We start from the raw sequence: 23,271 nt of genomic DNA on the forward strand, positions 1-23,271 counted from the left end.
AATCCTGCAGGACCTCCTAAGCCCATGGGAATGTTATGATGGCAGGTCAACAGCCATCTCCAAGTCATGTTTTTGGATTTCTTTCACTGCCAAGCTGAGCACATTGCTAGGTCTGGAGTGGGAAGCACAGGCACCAGTTATACTTGATACACACAAACACAGACATTTTGTATATAATACGGGGGCAGCATGTTTGACAGATACCAAGAAATATGGAATTTTTTCATGTCCTGTTTAACGCTCATAGAGGACAAGGTTTCTGGCCCTCAAGTAAGGGATGTCACTTACAATAGGCAACTTCTGGCCATCCTATTTGTTGGGTGTAGAACAAGTGATCTCTGTTAATGTTTAACCTGAGAAAAAACTTGAAAATTGGTAACAAATAGTCTTATCCTATCTACTCCAGCTGGGCTAAGTTTGGGCACCTATTGAGTCCAGATGGAGAGCCCCGCGAGTATGTTGTACTAAAAACAATCTTAAGGTTAAGATTAATAGACATCTTATTGCATAAGTTTTATATAAATTGGAGTTCACTTCATCTATAGCAGCCGTTCCCAAACTTTGGTCCTCCACATGTTTTGGACTTCAGCTCCCAGGATTCCTGACTGTTGGCCAAGTTGGCTGGAGCTTCTAGGAGTTGAAGTCAAAAACACCTAGAGGACTAAAGTTTGGGAATCACTGATCTAAAGCAAGTATGGCTATATACTGTGACATGATTTACATTTTTTTCTCAGTTTATATATTATGATTATGATTATTATATTTAATTGTACTCCACTTGCCCTCCCCAAAAAATGGGATTCAAAGCGGCTTACAGTCTAAAAACACAATACAATTAAAAACTTACAAAAGTGACAATTAAAAGGAATGAAACTATTACAATATTAATATTAATATTGTAATACAATATATACAAAGTAAAGCCCTGCCAACAAGCTGCCCTGTCTGCATCTGATTGATTTTTCTGTTAAAGGTTTATCAGCCATAATAAATCTCTTAGACCAGAACTCAGTTGAGGATTTAGGTCTTGGTAATTGGACTTATTATGACTTTGGGAAATAGAATTGAGCTGTTTTATAACATCCATATTCAGAAAGAGGATGCTGCAATGTTAACACTATATAGGGGAGACAAGAAAGCGACCAATGCGCAAATCTAGGCATTTAATATACATATGATTATGATAGCACATTATGATACTGCATATTATCAACTTTCATATCAGACACCATAAAATCATCTTTAATAACAGACAATATTTTATTGAACAATTCTATTTACAATACAAAAGGTTTAAAATGAAACACTACTGTTGATTTATTGCAGTTTGATGGCTCAGTTTTCAATTTGTACTCATATAAAATGCAAAATAATTTAACATTCAAGAAGGAAGCACAAATTTCCTTACTTGCTGAACCTATAATAGCATTTACAAATTAAACTTGAGAGTCCCAGAATGCAACCCACTGCATTTTATCAAGGTGTTTATACAGTACAAAATAAATTTTAAAAAACACCCCTTTAAGAGTTTCATCTTACCCCAAGGCATTAACCAAGGAGTACCGCTCTTGTTATACATGATCCAAACTATACAACTTCTATGTGTTTAGTGAATATGGCTAAACCAAAGTACCAGTGACCTTTCCCACAGATAACCATTTTCACCTTGTTCTATAAAACAGGTTGCTGAGGAAGGTTACCCACAGAGCAATACTAGATGTTTACATGACCTTTATGATGAAGCAAATATATATATATATATGGTAACAGATTTGTCAATGTCCTTTTGAGAAGCCTTTCAAATTCTACAAAGACTCTGACTTGGAAAATGTTGTGCAGGATCTACTTTAGATACTACAGGATATCTTGGAGTAACTAAAAACTTTTGATAATTGTGAGCACAGTTGGTGCCAGAATGAACTGAGAGGCTTCAAACAGTGGTTTTTTTCCATATCATGTCACATTTGAACAAGGCATTGAACTAGAAGTAAGCCATGTAATGTGCTACTTGTGTAGTCCACCTGTGAGGAAGGTACACAATTCTCCTGTTACTACAACTCGTTTCTAAGTGAGCAAAACAAGATGCCGGTATACTATCTTCTTGGCTTTAATCCACAAGGAAGAGAAAACAGAAACAGTAATGAACTCACCAGTAGTGCTGTCGTGCGCTGAGCACCCTCATTTTCTTCCAATATGAGAGCAAGAGGGAGAAAAAAGACTAGCGCCTTTCACAGTACATTTCTAGATAATAAGTATTGTACTAACAGCTGCTGTTCTGTGACCTTTCTCTTTTGAGCAGAAGATGGCCTGGGGATGCACAAGGAGCAGGGCTGCAGAGAGAACAGCAGAAGCTAGAAGATCATTCCACAAGAAGAAATTTTAAAATTTTCAGTTGCCTTAACTCAGACTTTTATATTTGGACTGAACGTATGTGCAATCTAGTACACGTAAATTTAAATATTGCTTCGTTGTGACAATGTTTGCATCTCAGTGAGTATGCTCTAGGGCAGGGGTAGGCAAACTGCAGCCCATGGGCTAGGGTGACCCCTGGGGTCATTTCTGTGTTCCCCCAGGGGAACAAAAACTATCCTGCAAATACTCCCTAGGGACCATAGAAGGAATTTTCACAGTATGGCAGGGGGGCTGAGACATTCTAAGCTCAGGAGAGACACTTTTTAGCAAACAGAAAGTGACTTCCAGTAACTTCTTGGGTATTTTTAAAAGGCTTCTCCTAGATGGCCCAGGGCAAGAGAATCATGGCCAAAATGTTCTCAACAGCCCCTACAATGTGTTCGGGGAAAAAATAATTAAAAAACATAGCTTCCCACACTTGCTTGTTCCTACTTTAGAGTATGTGACCAGACAAATAATCACCTGCCAACACTTGGAGCAAAAGATCTGGCCCCAGCAAATCCAAACTGGGACACTAAAGGGATGGGGAAGGGGAGAGAGCATCTTTTCTAAACACCTCTGGTGGTTTCAGCCTTTGCATCCCTAAAGCCATTTCTGTATGATCAGGAAGGGTCCAGAAACAGACGTTATAGGGACACAGGTTATTTACTGGAAGTTACCAATACGACTTTTTCTTTTCCCAGCAGAGATAGCAGCATCTGTCTTGAACAACCAGGAAAAAAGATAGCCAGGGATAGGCTGCCAAAATAAAGCTGCTTCGGGTCTCTTTGGAGGTATGCTATTTAAATGATGCATGGGTCCTAAGAGTCCGGAGGTCGCGCCAAAGCCACACTCCATTCCTAAGCACTGGAGTGCAGTTTTGGTGCAGCTTCCAGATTCTTAGGATGCATGCATCATTTAAACAGCATACCTCCAAAGAGACCCGAAGCAGCTTTATTTTAGTAGTCTGTAACAGGCCACAGTCAACAAGTTTTCCTCTAGGGTACAAGAGTAAGCATAATGGTGCTGGGATGGCCCACTGTCTCATCAATGGACTTGCTATTCTATTCAACTCCTGGTTACTTTAAAAGCAATTTTAATGTTCAAAATAATATATAATGAATATTTTGAAATAAAACCTATCTTAGGATGCCTGAAACCCCAAAGAGAGGAAGCTGCCTTATACCAAGTCAGACCTTTGACTCATCTAGCCAAGTACTATCCAATCTGAGTGGCAATATCTCGCCAGGGTTTCAAACCAGATTCTTTCCTAGATCTTCCTTGAGCTTATGGTACTTTTCCATCCAATTACTAACCAAATAAAGACCTGCTTAGCTTCAGAAATCAGATAAGATCAGGTGTGTTCAAAGTGGTATCATGGTGGGCACATTTACACCTGCAATTTGTAATGCAAAAAACCCAAAATTGAAATAAAATAAAAACCATGTTTTGTGATGTTCTAACAGTGTTTCCATTAGTATTATTTATCCTAAGCACTTGTGTGATGGCATAGCACATTAGATCATAATGTAACTGAAAATCATATTCAATACAAAATTTCTATTAAAACTGTTTTTATGCCATAGGCCAATGAAATCAAGTGATCACACACACTTTGGGAATTAATTCATCAGCTTCAAAGAGAACTTATTCCTGAGAAAGGGCCTTATAAATGTGACCCAAATTTTGGATACTCAACATGTAATGATGCACAGGAGTCAGAAATGCATACAATTTCAAATTGAAAAGATAGAAATGTAAACCCAACTCAGAACACATAAGAGCAATGATTCAGCTATGGTGCACTACAGAATCAATTTGCATTTTAAAGCAAATCAATTATATTGTGCATATGAAATAATTCATAGGGTGGCATTCATACATGCAGAACAGAAGTTACCCTTCCTCTTTCCTGCCCATCCATGCCCATTTTTACCAAATTGCTTCAGAAAGATTCATAACCCGTTATAGAATATTTTAGGGTAGCTATGGGGGCTGTGATGGGAATCTATTCTGCACTAGATGCAGATGGAGGGGAGACATTCTAGAATTATAGAGTTGGAAGAGACCGCAAGGGCCATCCAGTTCTAATAGGATACTGTCTACTTTTTAAACACTTGTATACTGTGTGATTCCACTGAAGCAGATTTCCAAGTTCTCAAACACAGAACTAATATTCTTTCATTCAAATGCAGCTTAAGCAATGAAACATAAGTAAAAAGGGGCCAAGACACATGAAGAATTCATGTATATCTGAATATAAATAATACTGAAAATTGAGAACATAGTTTAATTTCCACAGAAGCCAAATTGAATTTAATATATTGGACCATGGACATTTTAAAGCCCTAAATGTTGTTCATCACAACTTTCACTTTTAGGAACAGAAAACCGGAGAAAAGGTCTTCACTAATATTAGATTTCAAGTAGATTGCAATTAAATCAAAGTGAATGACTGAGATTTGGTAGCGAGTCCCATTTTAATGTAAAATGTGAAATTTTATTAAGAACTTTTGCTTATAGTACATGGGTACAAATATACAGAAATGACTATTTTGTATCTCTAATGACACCAGGGGTAAAAAGCTAAGAACCCAAGTACCATCTTTGTGCAAATTTTGTTTTGAGCTCCATGTGGATAAATTATTAAAACTGCATGAAAATAAGCCTGCTTTTCATGTTATAATTTGAGTTATTTTCATGCTGAATGTTCACATATTAGCATAGTCAAGCTTGAATATGACCTTAAATGTGCAGGCCTATTAGAAGTATTTTTTGGTGTTGTAGACACCAAAAGCAGTCCAGAATTAGTCTAAAACATTGTTTTAATGCAGAATAATTTAATACCTTAATACTTTTAGGCAACAGTGGTGGTGATGGTGTGTGTTTCTTTAGAAGTGATCCAACAAAATTAAGGCAGCAATCACATACCCATTTTCTTAGGAACAAGCCCCATTCAACTCAGTAGGATCTACTTCTGAGTTAAAATGTATAGGACTGTGCTGGAAATGGCCAAAACCCCATTAATATCTCACACACCATCACCATTCAGGTTTGGAAAATTTGTAAATCCATCCTAATGAATCCAAATCTCTGCAATATGAAAGAAAACACACACACACACACACACACACACACACACACAAAAAACCAACCAAGACTTCTTAACATGTTGCCTTTCATGAGAGTTATAGCTTCTGCAATGGTTTCTTTTCCAAAGAAAATTCACTGGGGCCTTTTGGGATTTGAATCCTCTGCCTTTACATATGCTATGTAAGGGGTGAGGAGATTAAAGCTTCACCTCTCAAGGCACGGTGCAAGTCATTCTTACAGGCAGTTTTGCAAAAGGAATTCCTGGAATTTGTTTTACCATGAGAATTGTGAACCAATAGATTTTATAAGAATCTTTAAGAATTAAAAGCAAGTGTTTCATTATGAAACTTGAGTGCTATCTTCTTATAGTGATACAATATGGGTATAAAGTTATGGTTCTGCCTGGTATTTTTATTCCTTATGTTTGGCAGTCTTGTGAGTCTTGTTTTCCCTCCTTTATCCTAACACCTTCAGTACAGGAAACCATATTTTAAAAGGTTATCAGCCACATTAACTGACAAAAATTAAAAGTTGTATGCTCCAAATTTCAGGGGCCTACCCAACATGAGCATTTATTGTTATGCCTCAAACTTTATGTTCAATATGACATACGGTATATATTCTAGTTCTCACTGCACATGAATTCTTTTCAGATCTTCTCTGTGCCTCAGGCTGTTGTTGTTTTTAAACGAAATTTAGTGCGTCCTATGTAGCTTAATTATTTGAATGTACTGTATTATCTGAATCTGAATTGTTCTTTGAATATGACTTAATTACATAGGCTTGGTATGAAAAAACCTTTTACAATACTGTAGCTGGGGTTTTTTTGAGTGCTGAATTTGAAAAACACAGTAAAAGCACATACAGTTTTTTTTCACAAATTCAGTATTTTATCAATTCAGATGTTACTCAGCTTCAAGCACGGATGCTGATTTTGCAGTGCAGTTTCTTTTAGTGCTTTTGAATTGATTGTGTTTGAATTAATGTATTTTGAAAGTCTATTAGAAAACTTTAACCCCTTGTTTACTCTGCAGGATCATTTCATTCAATCAAATATTACAGCACAGAACATCAAAGCAAGTTGTGTAAAAACTGTATGTGAGGGAACAAATCTGAGGTCGTTTTTCAGATTCAGTAATCCGTATACAAATTATGGATTAAAGTATTTTTTATTCATAAAATCAGGATACATTTTTAAAAAGTTTTTATGACCCTTAATTTGGAGCCTGCATTATTTTTGTTTGGGAATATCAGACTGAGAATGCTTTCATTCTTAATGCATGCCTGAACATCTTTACTAGGTCAAACTGTCCAGTTCTGACCTTTTGGTACATTCACCTGTTCTGTTTCCAAAGTACAAGCTACGCCAAAGCGCAAATAAGTAACCTCTACAAACAGGACTTAATTCTTCAAAATTATACAGCCAGTGACAGTTTATACATTTCATTTAAACTGTTTGTTTATAAGGGACAAAGTTCCTTTGAATATGCACAATCAGAAAAGAGCATATACCACTTTCATTTCTCTGTAGGGAAATAGTTACCACTCAGCATGAAAACTATTCAGTATGCTATTGCACACTGAACATACTACAGTGGGATTTCATGTGGGACCTTGTGGCTTCTAGATAACTGGTACTTTGGGGGCTTTAACACAGTTTTTCTGGATCCAAACTCTGCACAGTTCCTACTAACATTTGATTCTGACCCAAGTGTGCTTTGACCTGAACAAGGTCATAATTTTCTTTAGTAATTTCAAATTTCTTTATAATTAAGGCCAACAAGGGAAAAGCAAACTGATGCAGAATACTGTAGTGTTCCATCACACACTCCTCAAACTGAGAAGTCTTCTTACAGCATTTGATCAGGCACCTGTAAAAACAGATTATGCTGGTTAGTATTCTGCATTTGTGTTCCATATTGGAACTGAGATATGTAACAATTCTCAACATTAAAAAAACCCTTGCTTCACTGTATCATGAACCAAATCTAAGAGCCTATTTCCAAATATTAGTTTGTTTTCTTACTTAAACTCGAGGTGGACAGGCAATAAATGGAAGCTCACAACACAGGAAATATATAAATATATTCAAGTAATTCACCTGAACTCCCAACTAATCTACAGCCATATAATGATTTCTGAAACATTTAAGCATGAACCTATATGTTCATTTTGGTTCTTCCATGTTTGCTCAGTGCTATATTACACTTAATGATGTTTACACATGAACATACATGGGCTTCACCTCTTTTTAGTACATATATGTTCATAGCAACAAAGTAAACATGGAGGTAGTCTGACCCATCAGTGTAAAATTAAACAGAGTAATACAAGACAAATTTCCCCAGGTTATTTTTAAATAGTGGTAGAAAGAGATGAGACAGAGTAAACAAAGTAATCTTGCTAGTATGCAATCTGTTAAATGCTCTGCAGAAAAATCAAGAGTTTTGTGGCACCATACGTTCTTGTGGATCTAGTCTTCTTCAGATATAAAAACCACAAAAAGGTATGCCATAAAAATTCTATTATCCTGCAAGGTGCCACAAAACTTGGCTCTTTCTGCAACAGCTTTGCATGGCTGCCCCTCTGGGAATAAACAAAATCAGCACTCTGAAATTAAGTAGCTCAAGTGCTGAAGGAGACCAAAACTGGGGACCCAATATAAGACTTGCAATTGTGAATACACCATTAGAAGAAAGACCATGTCTGTACCAGGAGACTCTTTAAAAGAGTACTGCATCCCTACCGTGCAAAACACAGATATCCCACATTTAAGGATTAGATAACAGTTATTAACCTAGGAGTGTTAGAACCTTCTTAACTAATGAAGTCTGTGGAAAGTGATTAAAACCTCTAGCAATGATTTGGGTGTCATACTGGCTGGCAAAGCAACTTCCAAAGTGGCAAGCTTTCCAAATATACTCGACTATAAGTCAACCCAATTTATAAATCAAGGGCAGGTTTTGGGGCCAAAATTATGGATTTTGATATGACCCCTGGATAAGTCGAGGGTAAAACTTAGTGGCATGTAACAAAGGATGTAAAGGATGATGCAAAGGGAAATGATGCCAAAGAACTTAGAAAATTCTGGCAGGCATAACTGTTTGTGCTCATCCTAAAGGCTGGATGGATGAGAGAGTAGAGGGGATCCACGCTTCTTTTTGGTGCTCCCAGGATGGACTAAGCTCTTGCCTTTTATTCAGAGATAGGGGATAGCTCCTATATGTGTGTGTGTGTGTGTGTGTGTATCTCATACAGTATAGGACTTATATTGACCCACAGATAAGTCAACCCAGGTTTTTGGGGTCAATTTTTAAACTAAAATTTATAGACTTATATATGAGTATATACAATACATTACTAAAATGGGAAGAACTCAGCAAATGAACTGATTCTTGGCTAGCTAATAAAGGTATTGCTGTTCTATGGATTTTGTATTTTTGTTGTACAGTCGTCCCTTCCCTTATGCGGGGGATCCATTTCAGACCACCTCGCGTAAGGGAAATTCCATGTATGCTCGAGCCCCATTTAAACTAATGGGGGTTGTGGGCACACATGCCATTAGTCCTTCTAGCACGGCTTCCAGCGTATGACGCGGGCGTACTGTATTTTGCTGCATTGCCAACACAGTTACCCCTGAATATCAAGGCAGCCATATGCCACTACTACAGCCATGTTGTATTTCAATTTCACTCAATCAGGTAAAAAGCCAAAATAACAAGAGGTCTCTCCAAATTCCCTGACTGCTTTCCTAAAGCGAAGATGGTAAGTTAAGGCATTCTCCTTTGGAACCTTCATGAAAGGATGTAACCAAGGGAGCATAACTGCTCAATAGAGCAATGGTTTTGCCAGCACATCACAGCTGATGCAGCCAAAAGTATCTAAAAGCTCTAAGATCAACAAAATTATGTTTTAGTTTTCTGCCAAGCTCCTCAAGCAAAACCACAAACAAATGAGTCAAATTCTACAAAATTAAGATTTTGTTGTATTTGTCTACCTTAATCCTTCTGGATTCTTTACTCCTTAAATGGATGTTACTGCATTTCTTTTAAAGTCCTTCTGATATATGTTTGGGAGAGCTCATCTTATATTTTTTATATGTGAATCTAGTAATCTGTTAATATCATTGAACTTACTTTCATCATCTGAATCGAATCCAAAGAGTGTCCGACACTTCTTTTGTGCAAGGTGAAGCTGAAGTGCTTCTGAGTTACAGTAGGTGGTCAGGCATTTGCTGCATCTTAATCTCTCTGATTTGATACCAGTTTTATCTTGCTCTGAATGGGAATCTACTTTCTCAGTCAACATTTTTCTTCGTTTTGGCATGCTAATATATCGTTCATCAAGATAACTCGGAGGCAATGGTCTAACATAAGGTTTTGTTGAAATTAAGCCATATGAAGTATTCTCCAATAACTGATTTGGTTTCGAAGGCGACTGAGAAACTGTAGCGACACTGTTTGGTGGTATATCATTACAGTTCTGTAAAACAGGGGCAATGGATTCATTTTCTGTCCTTGTTTTGTCTGTGTTTGTCACCTTTTCCAAATCAGCATCCAGTGAAGTTGAAGTAGCCTGTTCCAGTTCACCATGCCCATTGACGAGTTGATCACTAACTTGACAGTTATCCAAATGTGGCTCTACTTCAGGTATCGTTTGGTCTATCAAGTTAACAACTGCAGGAGTATCATCACATGTATTTTCATTCCCATTCTGAATTAAAATGTTTATTTTTTTCTCGCTCTGGATGTAAGTCTTTGGTTCTGTAGAATCTTTCCTTGCTTTCCAAGTTGGAACTGGTGCATCTATGGGAGTATCCTTTTCATTACTACTACTTTCCTGTTCCTGGATGGGAACAAGATGGGATTCTAAAACTGTATCTGAAGAATTATTATCATGGATTTCTTCAGAATTAGTTACAGTGATTTTATCTGAATAATGTTGAGACTCATGCTCATATAACAATGAAACATCATCAAAAAGCTGACCACACTCTGCAAAGTTACACTGAGCTTTAAATTCACTGTGAATTTTAATATGCTCTGCAAGCTCGGTGGATAGCTTAAATCTCTGATTACAGTTAAAATGTAAACAATAGTATACATTTGGATAAACATGTTGCTTTAGATGATCAATAAAATGCTGAGAATCTGAGAATTTTCTCTGACAAAACCGACATTTTCCCTTATTCCACTTCATTATGTGCTCCTGCACTTTCAGATCAGTGGGATGAGCTTTTCGTGCATGTTTATTCAGAAACCCAATCTTTTTAAAAACTCGAATACATCCACTGGCTGGACACTTGAAGTTACCTGCTTGGTCCATAATGTCCCAGTCATTTTGAGAGCATAGCACGCCATTTACTTTAGGAGGTATAGGGAAATCTTTATTCAGGTTGCTATCACTTTCTGGCAATTCTTCTGTAGTTTCACAACCACCATTTTTAATAACATTAATATCCTGGCAACTAATGTGATTTTCAGTTACATCCAACATGGGTTCAGAATTCTGCATCTCCTGATCAGCAGCTGGAATGACTACCTCTACACTGTTTACTTCAGAGGTATCCAAGTCCCCATTTTCAGGAGAAACATCTGCATCAGAACAGCTTATTTCTTTTACATGACTGTTTTCCTGATCATGACAAGTAGCAGCAAGATGATGCCTTGTCAATTTCTTGATGTGATTCTTCAAGTGCTTAAGCATGAGTCCTTTTTGCCTGAACCTCCTGCGACACATTACACATGAAAAACTGCCTTTTTTTTGATGAGCTTGTGCATGCCTCACAATATGACCACCAAGAAATTCCTTGTTACATAGCACACAACGATGCCTGGGTACATTGTGATCAATTTTAGATGAACCAAGGGCTAAATGGTTCTTCTTCAAATTACTGTGGCATTTAAGTTGTACTCCACAAGGATCCTCATGGCCCATTTCTCCATTGTTTACATCAGCTATACAGGCATGTTCACCTCGTGATGCTTGCCGCGTCTTTGGTGCATTTGCTGAATGCTTCAGTGTATTTTCATTCTTTTCTACGGATGCCTTTTCTTTTAGTAGTGCTAAGCAATTCTGTTTGATCATCAAGAAATTCCAAAACTCAGGATCAAAAAACAACCCCTTTTTCAAAATTGGAAGCAACTCAAAACGTACACGATTCTGAACAGAACTGGTTTGATCATTGTATTCTTCATCCGCATATTTGTATAATCGTTCAACAGTGTTATATGACTCCAAGGTGCGCTCAAGAAAAAAGATAGAAAGAGCACATATTCGGACAATCTCCAAGTCATTTGGCAAAAAGTGAGCAATGGTTTTGTATATCAAACACTTCATTCTGGGATCATCACGAAGATCCAGTTGGAGAGCACTTCCACAAATTTCTACAGAAATCTGCAGGCCTTCCTTTCCAACCTGTGGGAAAGAAATATGTGACACAGTATATTCTGTCAATATATTTTAAGAATAAACTGAATTAGCTTTAGGGACAGAGAAATGTTCTTAAATCCTCCATTGTGACATGCACATCTGAGGTGTACCTACATTATAGTGCATTCAAATGAGTAATAAGATGTTATTTAAAATGATACTTTATACCATGGTAATGTAGAGCACTGACAATTAGTACTGTAGGAAAAGGTATTTTAAAATATTTATTCATCCCGTTGTACATGTACAGCACACAAGTACATATGAATCCCGTCCCAGAAGAAAGGTGGGGTATAAATTCAAGAAATGATAGAAAGATAGATAGATAGAATAAAACATACTCTATATACTAGATCCAGAATTTGCTTTCACTGACAGAAGAAGGGAGGCCACCTTTGTAATTTCCCCTTCCCACTGTAGCACCTTACACCTTCTGAAAATCTCCCTTGGAGGGCCGCAGAATCCTGCATTAGTGTGGGGTGATGCTTGAGATGCAGGCAAAAGTGCCATCACCAAACATTATCTCCCCACCTTTCCATTCTAAACCTCTGACAGGATATGAAGCCTTCATTTGATGGACAGAGCTTCCAGTCACAAAAAGTGAAATTCGTATCAAAATTCCTTGTATATACAGACTTCAAAGACATTTTAAAATACCAAGTGTTGCTATGATCCTATAAAGATTTAAGTACTACAAATCATGGTTATCAATTGGTTCCAGTTAAGGAAACCATCTTAAGAACCTGAGCCACGGTTAAGACCTGGCTACAGAACAGATACTAAATGATTATTTGTAATGGAATTACAAGATACTTTTCTTTATCTTTCTGCTTCCAAAATGGCAAGGAGGTATTACTGAACCATGATTACATAGTATACTTGGAACTTTGACCAGGAATCAGTTAATAAAATAATTATGATTAACCTGAACCATGGTTAAGCATAATGTCTGCAATGGTTCTATATATCAGAGGCACATAGCAAATTGTTATTATTTGCATTCCTGAGGCACCATCTTTTCCTGAATCAATAGAAGAAGCACAAATAGCTGCTATCATCCAATTTTTACTAGTGGCTTCTCTTTGCCAAATATTACCAAATGAGCTTTTAGAGTATTATTCGTCCCAGAGAACTGGATAAGCAATAGGACAAAAGAAGCAGAAGAAAAAAGAAAGAGTCCTACAGAGCACATACCAGTTGAAAAGAAGAGATAAAGTGCAAACCTCAGTAAAATCAGGTCCTGATTAGGGATATCTATATATATTTTGCATCTATACAATTGAATTAACAACACTATAATGTTTCTTGCTCTTTCCTCCCAATCCCTTCTATAGATCCTGTGTCTTCTAGACTATACATTTGAGGGCAGAGTGTCTATATTTTTATAAGCCATATTTGGAGGTGAAACAAGGGGTAAAATACTTTAAATCAATTTATTATTGCACCTTGATATTTAAATTCTGTGTTTTATTGTATATTTGTACTCCTTTTACAGTAGTAAACTGCAGAGGCAATGTAAAATGGAAGTAAAAGAAATGAAATACCACTACTTACTTCATCCCTAATGACTTTCATGAAAGGGAAAATAACTCGTATGTTTGTAGCTATCCTCAGAAGATGGTAGCATTGATCTACAAATACTTGCTTTGATGGATTAGATTTAAGCTGAAGTTTACTCCAAATAAAGATCAACTCCCTATAAAACATAAAGTGGATTATTAATGTAAAGCTTAAAACAGTGTGAAAGCAGGTTGTATTTATGTGACAGAATGAAGAACATTACTGTAATACATAATGCATTATGTATACTCCAATATTATAAGACTGACTTGAATAAACATGCTAATATTCTACTTTCCCTACACTTTGCTATTAGGTAAGGAGATCTGGTACACATAAATACAGCATGTCTAGATGGTTTTAAGTATTCCATACAATTTCCAGAACTACCTGGGTAGAAAAGAGTCTTCCTCAATACTTTAAGCTTACTTCAGAACCAAAGTGTATGGCTTTTCTGATACAAAAAAGTTTTATTCTAAGAGTTGTTTATAAAGTCACAAGTTTCACCACATTAAAATGTAAAGTAAAAGCCATGAATGATCCAGTAGGTAGTGCTCTGAGCATTGGACTATGACTCTATTGACCAGAGTTTGAATCCCTTCTCAGCCATAGAAACCCACTCGTGACTTGGGCAAATCACACTCTCTCAGCCTCAGAGGAAGACAAAGGAAAACTCCCTCTGAACAAATCTTGTCAGGAAAACAATGTGATAGGGTTGACATAAGTCAGAAATAACTTGAAGGCATACAACAACTTTTTAAGTTAGAACTTCTTGCTAAACAGCTTCAAAGTCTCCTTTCAAGGAGGAAGAAAATTATGGCCATTGGTTAATTATTTGAATGCAAATAGCTCTTGGAACTACAAGAAAATATAATCTGTTTTTTTAAAGATTTGTAACTGTCCCAAATCTTTTCTGTTTCTGATTTTCACTAGCATTAAGAAGCCAGTATTTATTAGTCAGTGAAAATGGCTCCAGAATTTGTAGGGAATCTTCAACATACATTGATCCTTAAAAATAAATACATTACTCATTAGCTAAAAGATGGAAGCTTTGCTAATTTTAACTACAAAAATTAAGAGTACATCTACCAGTTCTTGGAAGCAATATGAACCTGTAAATATTTCTGTATTACTAAAAAGAAAAAGAGTTTACCAGATGCAATACATTTCTCCTTTTTTGAGCTGTGGAATAAGAAATGATTCACAAAGATATAGAGCTAAGGCAGTCTTCCCTTCTTTTGCAATGTTGCAGATGATTTCAATGCCATTCTTGCAATCAGTCCGCAGCAGGTGCTATAAAATCAAAATGAGATCAATTAAGGCAAATCTAGTTACAGAAAAGTCAAACGGTTAACAATAATTTAATTTTTGATCTGTTGTTACAAGGTTATCATTGAAAAATATAAAGATCAAATTTCTTTTGGAATAGGACTGGAAGTGTTATGTAGATATTTATAATAGCAAGTGAAACTAAGTTATTACAATATTATATTACTCATTAAAAGAATAAAATACAGTTTAAAAAGGTAAGTGTTTAAAACAGTTTACTTTAAAACAATACAACACCAGCCCATTCTTTAAAAAACTTTATGTGAAATCTGATGTCAGTAAAATACACCACAACATCCCATGTGCAAGGGATATTATGTACTACCAACTGGCAGATAACAGAAGCTATCGACTCAAAGCATTAACCTGAAACTGTTTCAAAATATATGTATCTTTGTTCAGTCTAATAAGATGTACCAAGTGTAATTCCATTTAAATAGTTTAATAATGGAATGTTGGGGGAGGTAAATGGCATGAAGTATGATGGAAGTTTCTATGCAAATCTGGGGACTTAATGGAATTCGTTTTTGTACAAATAATAGTTCTTCAGGCAGCTGAAGCACTGTTTTGTAACCATCACTGCTTTTGGATGCAGCTATGGTTCAGTGGTTTTCTACCTCTGCTGTGAAATTCCAGCAGAAAACAGCAATAGAGTTGGTGTGGGGGGAAATATGACCTGCTGAAAGTTGTTCACTCCTGTTGTACCCAGTTGTAGTATTTACTACAGTGAGGATTTTTTTAAAAACAACAACAACATGTACTTTTCTTCAACAACACACAGGATACTGTAGGCAAGACAAATGTACAGCTACACAAAACAGTACCTCTTGAAACAGCTGATCTTCCAATGGTGACATATAAAGACACGTGAAGTATGCTTGATGGAAGTAAAGGTCTTTGCTAATATCAGGATGATTCATGCAAGATTTGATAAGAGCCATTGCCTCTGGGATGCGCTCACAGGCAATGAGGTATCTGGCACGTAATTCAAAGAACACTGGATTTTCAGAGCTTAAATATTTGTTAACTGGCAAAACAAGAAGACAAATAATTAGATTATAAAAAGGCCACCTGTACAATACTATTTAATTTAGATTAAAAATAAGTTTTGTAAAGGAAAATGAGAAGAGTTTCTGCTGAAAAAAATAAATTTTAAAAAATCTACAGCATTTGTTTTTGTAAAAGTCAGAACAAATAACTGAATGAGGTCAGTACAAAAGTTTGTATACCAACAGCTTCAAATGCTAGCAAATGCCTAACAGAAAATGGCACTCAGCCTCCACAATAAGATTCCCTCATCTTAAAGTAGCCCCTGTGATTGTTTAATGGAAACCATAATAGTGAATATTCAAAGACATAGCAGCGTTAATCTGAGTTAGTATGCAAAGGGATAGTGCAGCACCTTTGAGTCTAACTAGAGAGCCAAGCTTTTGAAGACTGGTGCTACATGCACACTGTAGAAACAATCCAGTTTGACACCATTTTAACTGTCATAGCTCAATGCTACAGAATTCTGGGATTTGTACTTTTGTGAGATATTTAACCTTCTCTGTCAGAGAGCTCCACAACAAACTACAAATCCCAGGATTCCATAGCACTGAGCCATGGCACTTAAAGTGGTGACAAACTGGATTATTTCTGCAGTGAGGATGCAGCCTGGTTCCACTTCAAAAGATGTAACAATGAATGTTTTTTAGAAATGTGTTCTTCAGTACATTTCCACTTCAAATTCACACAAAAGGAAAGGCTTACCAATTCGAACAGATATATATCTCTGGTTGATTATGTATTATTCTGCTACACACATCTGTGACTGTATTGTTTTTATCTAATTTGACTTGATTTTCAACTACCCTAGAGGTACCACTAATGAAGCGAGTAGATATTCCCTACATAAATAAAATGATAAATGTTAATATAACATTGATGATTCTAATCTAAAGCCAGTGGCAGATAAAACTCTGCAATGTGCAAATGTGTCTATAGGAAATTATGAGCAAATATCACAGTACAAAACAATTCACTATGCTACAATAGTAACATTAATAACAAAGGATTAGTACCTATCTCCTGAGAAACGGGCTTTGCTTTAAGAACAGCTTGTAAAACAGGATCCTCCCAAGGCCCTCCATCTCTGATAATTCGAGTCACCAACTCCAAGTTAACACTTCCATATCTGCTCAAGAGGTTCTGACATTCCTGAAAAGGAAGTATTTAAGCAACTTAAATACAGACTGGACTTTTTAATTTTATAAATTAAAAAATATAACTTTTGAGGAAAATTTTACATTTTCCTGCATTCTGCAAGTATTCAATGCTTATCTCTCATGTAAGCCTATTAGCATTCTTATTTTTTATACTTGCATGTCCATAAAATAAAATAAAGTAAATAGAGCCTCCCCTAGTTAATGAATGGATAATATCAAGAATAAGGTCTGAAAGCAGGCAACAAATATGAAAAGTATGCTGAAATAATGGCCCAATACAGACAGGCCAAAATAAAGCTGCTTCGGGTCACTTTGGAGGTATGCTGTTTAACTGATGCATGCCTACTAAGAGTCCGGAAGCCACGCCAAAGCTGCACTCCAGTTCTTAGGACTGGGTCATGGCTTTGGCGTGGCTTCCGGACTCTTAGTACACATGCTTCATTTAAACAGCATACCTCCAAAGTGACCCAAAGCAGCTTTATTTTGGCCTGTCTGTATGGGGCCAATGACACCTTATTGGTAATGGCTGACTGAATGCCTACCCACCATATCTCAACCAAGAGAACTGTTGCTCAGATGGGAGCAAAATCAGAGCAGGTCAGTATAGTAGCTCTCAGCTTGTCCTCCTTAATGCCTCCTCAGTGCTTCTGTCAAGTATTGCTCCACAGCAGCACAGTAAGAATTGGTGGTAGAAGTGGCACACCATAAGAGAGGTCCAAGGATATTCCTCAGCTAGCAATAAAACTTCAGGAAATTGAAGAGTTGCAAAAGGGCAAGAGATTCTTTTGCCCTACTTCCTAACTGGCCCTTCTCATTTAGTTCTAGATGGTAGCCTTCAACTTGCCCAGTAAGCTTACTGGGAAAGTGAGGATATAAACACTGACCACTGCAAGATCCAAAGTCACAGAGTGAAAAAAATGACTATCATCATTGTGCCAGAGGAATGTAGTGTTAAAGCTAATCATACTGCTTACATCAGGATAGTCAAATTGCTGCTCATGTGCAGAATGTAGCCCTTGGGTCCCCAAAATGCATCCCCTGAAACGACCCAAACTCCACATTTTTGTATTCGTTTTGGGGCAATTTTCTCCAGAATGCCTGCCGAGTCAACCTCAAACTGGCCACAAATTTGCCAGCTGTTTATTCCCTCCCCAGATCCAACCATAAAATGTTGGATATAATACTTAAATTTAAATTCTTTAAGAGCAGAGAGTATTTTTTTTCATGCATGGCACACAGCACCACAAACACTGATAACACTCAATAACTGGTATTTCCCAAATGTACAAACAATAGGCAGTTACCTGTATTGAACCTAGTATGTCTTTTAGAGGATCTTCATAGAATTCATCCTTTCCAAAGAACAGCAGCAATTCAAAAAAACTCCTAAAAAATAAAGCCACATCGTTTATAAACCACATCAAAAATGAAAGCGTATTATTAGTCAAAGTTTTCAAATTCAGAATCTCAGTTTGTATCAAACAAGCACCTTTAACTGCAGAAGAAGCTGTGGCATTGTATGTTATCGCTGAAGCACCCAATGCAAAAATCATTCTCTGCATCAGATGACACTTTCTGTCTTCAAACATAGCTCCAAAGTACTGCCATGTCTAACCTCAAAATTACTAAGTGCAAAGGCTTTTAATGATGGGATAGCTGAAATGATCATCACTTCAGGGATGAATCATAGGGCCTGAACACACAGGCCAAAATAAAGCTGCTTCGGATCACTTTGGAGGTATGCTGTTTAAATGACACATGCATCTTAAGAGGACAAGACCTTATAGGGCTGTTCAGGTCCTATGATTCAGGCCCAAAGCTGGGCTCCAGTCGTTAGGGCTAGAGCATGGCTTTGGCATGGTTTCCGGCCTCTCAGGATGCATGCATCATTTAAATAGCATACCTCCAAAGTGACCTGAAGCAGCTTTATTTTGGCCTGTCTGTTTGGGTGCTTAGAGACTCTTATAATGAAATCTGAGTGGTAACTAAAAGCTCAAATAGTTAGTGCCTGTATCCATCTCTCTTCACTTGCACAGCATAGGACTCACCCTTCAGCATTAATCCAACATTGTCAGGAGTCAACTTCTACCCATTTACAAGCAGACATGTCAAGTGTACAGACAAGCACCTTAATCCAGAGTACAAAGGATGTTACTATCCAATAATTGCCAGGCAAAAAAGCCATCCAAATCTGTAAGTGTAATCGCAGGTTTGGAGATCAAGAAAATCTTCAAAGTGGTCACAGGAAACTGTAAAACTATGAAGTCGAAGACTTTCATAACCGACATCCATAGATTTTTGTGATATTTTCAGGCTATGTAGCCATGTTCTAGAAGAGTTTATTGCTGACATTTCGCCAGCATCTGTGGCTGGCATCATCAGAGAATGAAGATGAAGATTCTCTGAAGATGCCAGCCACAGATGCTGACGAAACGTCAGGAATAAACTTGTCTAGAACATGGCCACATAGCCCAAAAAAAACAACAAAAAACAACTGTAAAACTATTCTCTTCAGAGGTTTAAAATTCCCTGAAGGTACTCAGAGCTTCAGGCTGCAGATTCCAACTTCACCCTTCAAAGCCAGAAAGGCAAGGGGATGAACTGCTTGTTTTAGTTCTGCATGGCAAAGCTCTTCAGCTCCATCCAGCTACCCAAGAACCCCCAGCCTTCTTCCTAATTTTGGAGCTGGTGAGTTGGCAAGAAGTTGTCAGGGCAGGTTTCCAAGCTAGAGGAAAAGCTAACTGATTGTCATGCTTGCCAGATTCACCATGGCAAGTGTAAGTACTGAAACCTGATTATCTCAGTAACTAGGAAAGCTGCATAAGCAATAGTAACACAGAGTAGCCTTTCCCAAACTTGGTGCTCTTCCAAAACCTTTAACTACAGTTCAATCTGTCCTTGCCACATAGCCAACGAGCAGAGATAGGAGTTGTAATATGAATCATCTGGAGGGCAACAAGTGGGGAGGGTAGCTGTAGATCTCACCAGCTATAGATATGCACTGAATTCCAATACACTTTTTATCTGTTATTATTTTATATTCTGCATTTCTGCCCCATTTTTCCACTAAAAAGAGCTCAATGTGGCTAACAATAATTGAAATACAAACTAAAAACAGGCTGGAACAAATTTTAAAACCATTAAGTTATAACAATTAAAATAAGTAGCAATTAATTACAAACAAGAAAAGGACACTTAAAAAAATGTGTTGTCAAAACATTTCTTAAAGTGTGTAAATGGATCCCAAATCTAAGGGGAGTATATTCTATACCCTGGAAGCAACCATAGGAAAAAGCCTTCTCCACTGGACCTATTAAATGGGTCTCTGCAAGCAACAGTATTCACAAGAGGAGTGTCCTGAAGATGTTAATATCCAAAAATAGCCATGTCGCAAGCCTTTTAGGTCTTTAAACATTGAAATTAACATCCTCAATTGGATGCAGAAAGAAAACAGAAACTAGCAGGGGTCTTTACTACTGGGGCAACATGATCTTAATACCGTTTATCACTAAGCAGAGGTGTGCAATCAATAAATGGGGTTGTGCAAGTGCACTCCTCACTACTGCTGCAATCTGGGGGTCCAGCTGACAAACTGCTTCTGTTAGCAGAACATGCAGCCTCAAAATTTACTCTAGAGGATTGAGAAATCCTTCTGATCTTAGGTGGGGGGGCAGTAGAGAAGAAGAAAAAACAGAAAAAAGGAAGAAGGGAAGGAGGGAGGCTGAGTCGTATTGCACAAGCATAATTGTAACCTCCACCCACAAAGCTTTTCATTTGCCCTAAGGAAGAGAGTGATTATCTAGGCAGCATCTATCCAAGTTTCTCATAACAAGTCTGCACCAACTAACAGATGCCAGCTCACTTTCACGGTCAAACAATACCGTTGTTAATGCTGATATTGGTTGACACATAATAAATAAATAAATAAATAAATAATACAAAATTTATTTATATCGCCCCGCCTCTCCCTACGGATCGAGGCGGGGTTACAACCTGATAAAAACATAGAATACAATCATAAAATCCGACAGTCAATTCAATAAATACATCAATGGATTATTTACACATATCCAATAGAGACACAGAAGGGAGTGGTGGGTAAGACATCATTATTATTTCAAAACAGAGTAAAGCTGAACACAACTGTCTACCAGAAGTGGCAGATAGGACAAGATGTTGTGTGCTCTCAAACTGTTTCCAGTTCATGGCAACCCTCAGTAAAACACATCACAAGATTTTCTTGGCAATGTTTGTTCAGAGAGGGTCACTTCTTATTAGGAAAAAAGGTCCTCTCCTGGACCTAGGGGAGGCCTAAAAACATAGAGGGCATTAGGGGGACGTTTGGGTTGACTTGGTTTGAATTGTTTTAACATTTTTACTGTATAAAGTTTTAAACTTTTATCTGTGAGCCAATTTAAACTTTCTGGGGAAAAGGCGGCATATAAATGAAACCAACAAACAAATAAAAATATTAGACTTCTCTGTGGTGGGGGAATGTGATAGTGGGGTGCAGTCCACCAAGGTCTCCTAGGGGTAATGTGGCTCCCTAGTTTCCCACAGTTGCCCAACCCTGTTATAGAATTAGTGTTACATCAAATTTGTTTTTGTATGTTTGGGAAACAGGGCAGGTTTAAGCATTTTGCAAATTATTAAAGAAATGTATAAAATTAAACAGTCATCAAAGTTCATTTGTTATTAAACAAGTTAGCACAGAAATCGAACAACTGGAAAAGCAAATGTTTACTTACAAAGCTAGGCTACTCAACACATACTGTACATGCTCACATTCGGCTGGAAATGATATGCATGCGGATGTGAAACAACAGAGTGCTGTCTGGAGCACTTGGAGCTGTGGCAGAGGAACCTGCCATCTTCCAGCATAGTCTTCAACAACCTAGTTGAAAGAAGAAAACAATAAATAAGCCAACAACAAAATGTATTGGAGGTACTTCACAGACACAACCTGCCTTGAGCTGTTTGGACAACAAAGTATGCAATGTCTCAGGAACAGTTTTCCATCAAAGGAGAAGAGACAATCTGTATTTGCTGAGAAATTATGGTAAGGACAAGACAACTGTATCCAAAATATATGCTGCATGTTTACCGACTGTCCTTTTTGACTGCTTACCTTACCCTTCTCTCTCTCATATATTCTTAGTCTTTGTGCCGTCCCTCACACATTTTTGACAGGTGTGGGCGAGTCTATACTATGGGATAAACAGGACATTATGTCCCTTATGGAGGGTTGTATTCTTTATCAAGGCATTATTCACCATTAAAAATGGTTTTTCAAAGGAAACTGCTGTGGAGTGGTTCAGAAATGCTAGATTTCCTTTGTCAGCCTTGGTGAAAGAGAGGTCAATATATGAAGCACTACATTTGGGTGACTCTGAAATGAAAGGGTCATAATTTAGTGACAGAACACAGATTTTGAATGAAAAAAGACACCTCTTTCAATCTCTGCCATCTCCAGATAGTATGGGGGAAAGCCCCTTATTTGAAATCTTGAAGAATCACTGCTATTATCTAAACTGCAATGAACTTGAATAACCAGTTGTATGATTTAGCATTCAGTTTGTTTGTTTTTGATTTTCAGGAGAACCTTTACTTTGGGAGATGCAATGGGCAGATAACTAAAACTAGCACATTAGATCTCAGTTGTCTAATATCAGGAATGCATCTCTGGGTGCTTCATGTGCTTTTTTAAAGAGCTTATCATGTGCTCCATTGTTCTGGTGCTGACTTTTAATTTTTAAAAAGTCCAACTTTTTGAAGGAATGGTTACTCCAGGGGTTGGAGAGGGCAGCAATTGGTGGGAGCAGTAGTTAACAGATGGGGCAACCCTGTGAAGTTGTATTTTCTAAGTACTATATACTAAGCACACAACAATAATTGAGTAATACTTGCCACAGAGCAGGACTGCTGCTGGCATAATTCTATCAAGGAAGACTAAACACACTTACTCCCATCTTTGCTAATGAGGCTTGAGCTTATGTTATATTACTACTACAGGCTGAGCCTCCCTTATCTGGTTTTCCAAAATCCAAAATATTTCAAAAACCAAAACTTTTTTCATGGGAGGCTGAGAAAGTTCAATGTACACAAACTTTGTTTCGGGCACATAATTATTTAAAATGTTTTATAAAACTACCTTCAGGCTATGTGTATAAGGTGTATATAAAACATTAATGAATTTTGTGTTTAGACTTGGGTCCCATCTCCAAGATATCTCATTAGGTACATATATATACAGATTGCT

The 23,271-nt window shown here is 37.2% G+C and overlaps 1 protein-coding gene across 2 annotated transcripts in view; it reads right to left on the reverse strand.

Annotated features, from left to right (window-relative positions):
- Window positions 1-1,337: 1,337 nt before the first annotated feature.
- ZNF654 (zinc finger protein 654) overlaps window positions 1,338-23,271 on the reverse strand; it is a 29,792-nt gene continuing 7,858 nt past the window's right edge. For both annotated transcript variants that reach the window (XM_089527474.1, XM_089527473.1), the window contains exons 2-9: window positions 21,761-21,906; window positions 18,317-18,398; window positions 16,869-17,004; window positions 15,630-15,832; window positions 14,630-14,769; window positions 13,471-13,612; window positions 9,621-11,901; window positions 1,338-7,355 (exon numbers count right to left, since the gene is read on the reverse strand). In XM_089527474.1, the coding sequence (XP_089383600.1) occupies window positions 7,348-7,355; window positions 9,621-11,901; window positions 13,471-13,612; window positions 14,630-14,769; window positions 15,630-15,832; window positions 16,869-17,004; window positions 18,317-18,398; window positions 21,761-21,906 (3,138 nt within the window). In that variant the 3' untranslated portion in view covers window positions 1,338-7,347. The remainder of the gene's footprint in view (window positions 7,356-9,620; window positions 11,902-13,470; window positions 13,613-14,629; window positions 14,770-15,629; window positions 15,833-16,868; window positions 17,005-18,316; window positions 18,399-21,760; window positions 21,907-23,271) is intronic.

Source organism: Sceloporus occidentalis, unplaced genomic scaffold (assembly GCF_023333645.1).
Source record: "Sceloporus occidentalis isolate IW3139 unplaced genomic scaffold, rSceOcc1.0.p SCAF_5, whole genome shotgun sequence".
NCBI lineage: Eukaryota > Metazoa > Chordata > Lepidosauria > Squamata > Phrynosomatidae > Sceloporus > Sceloporus occidentalis.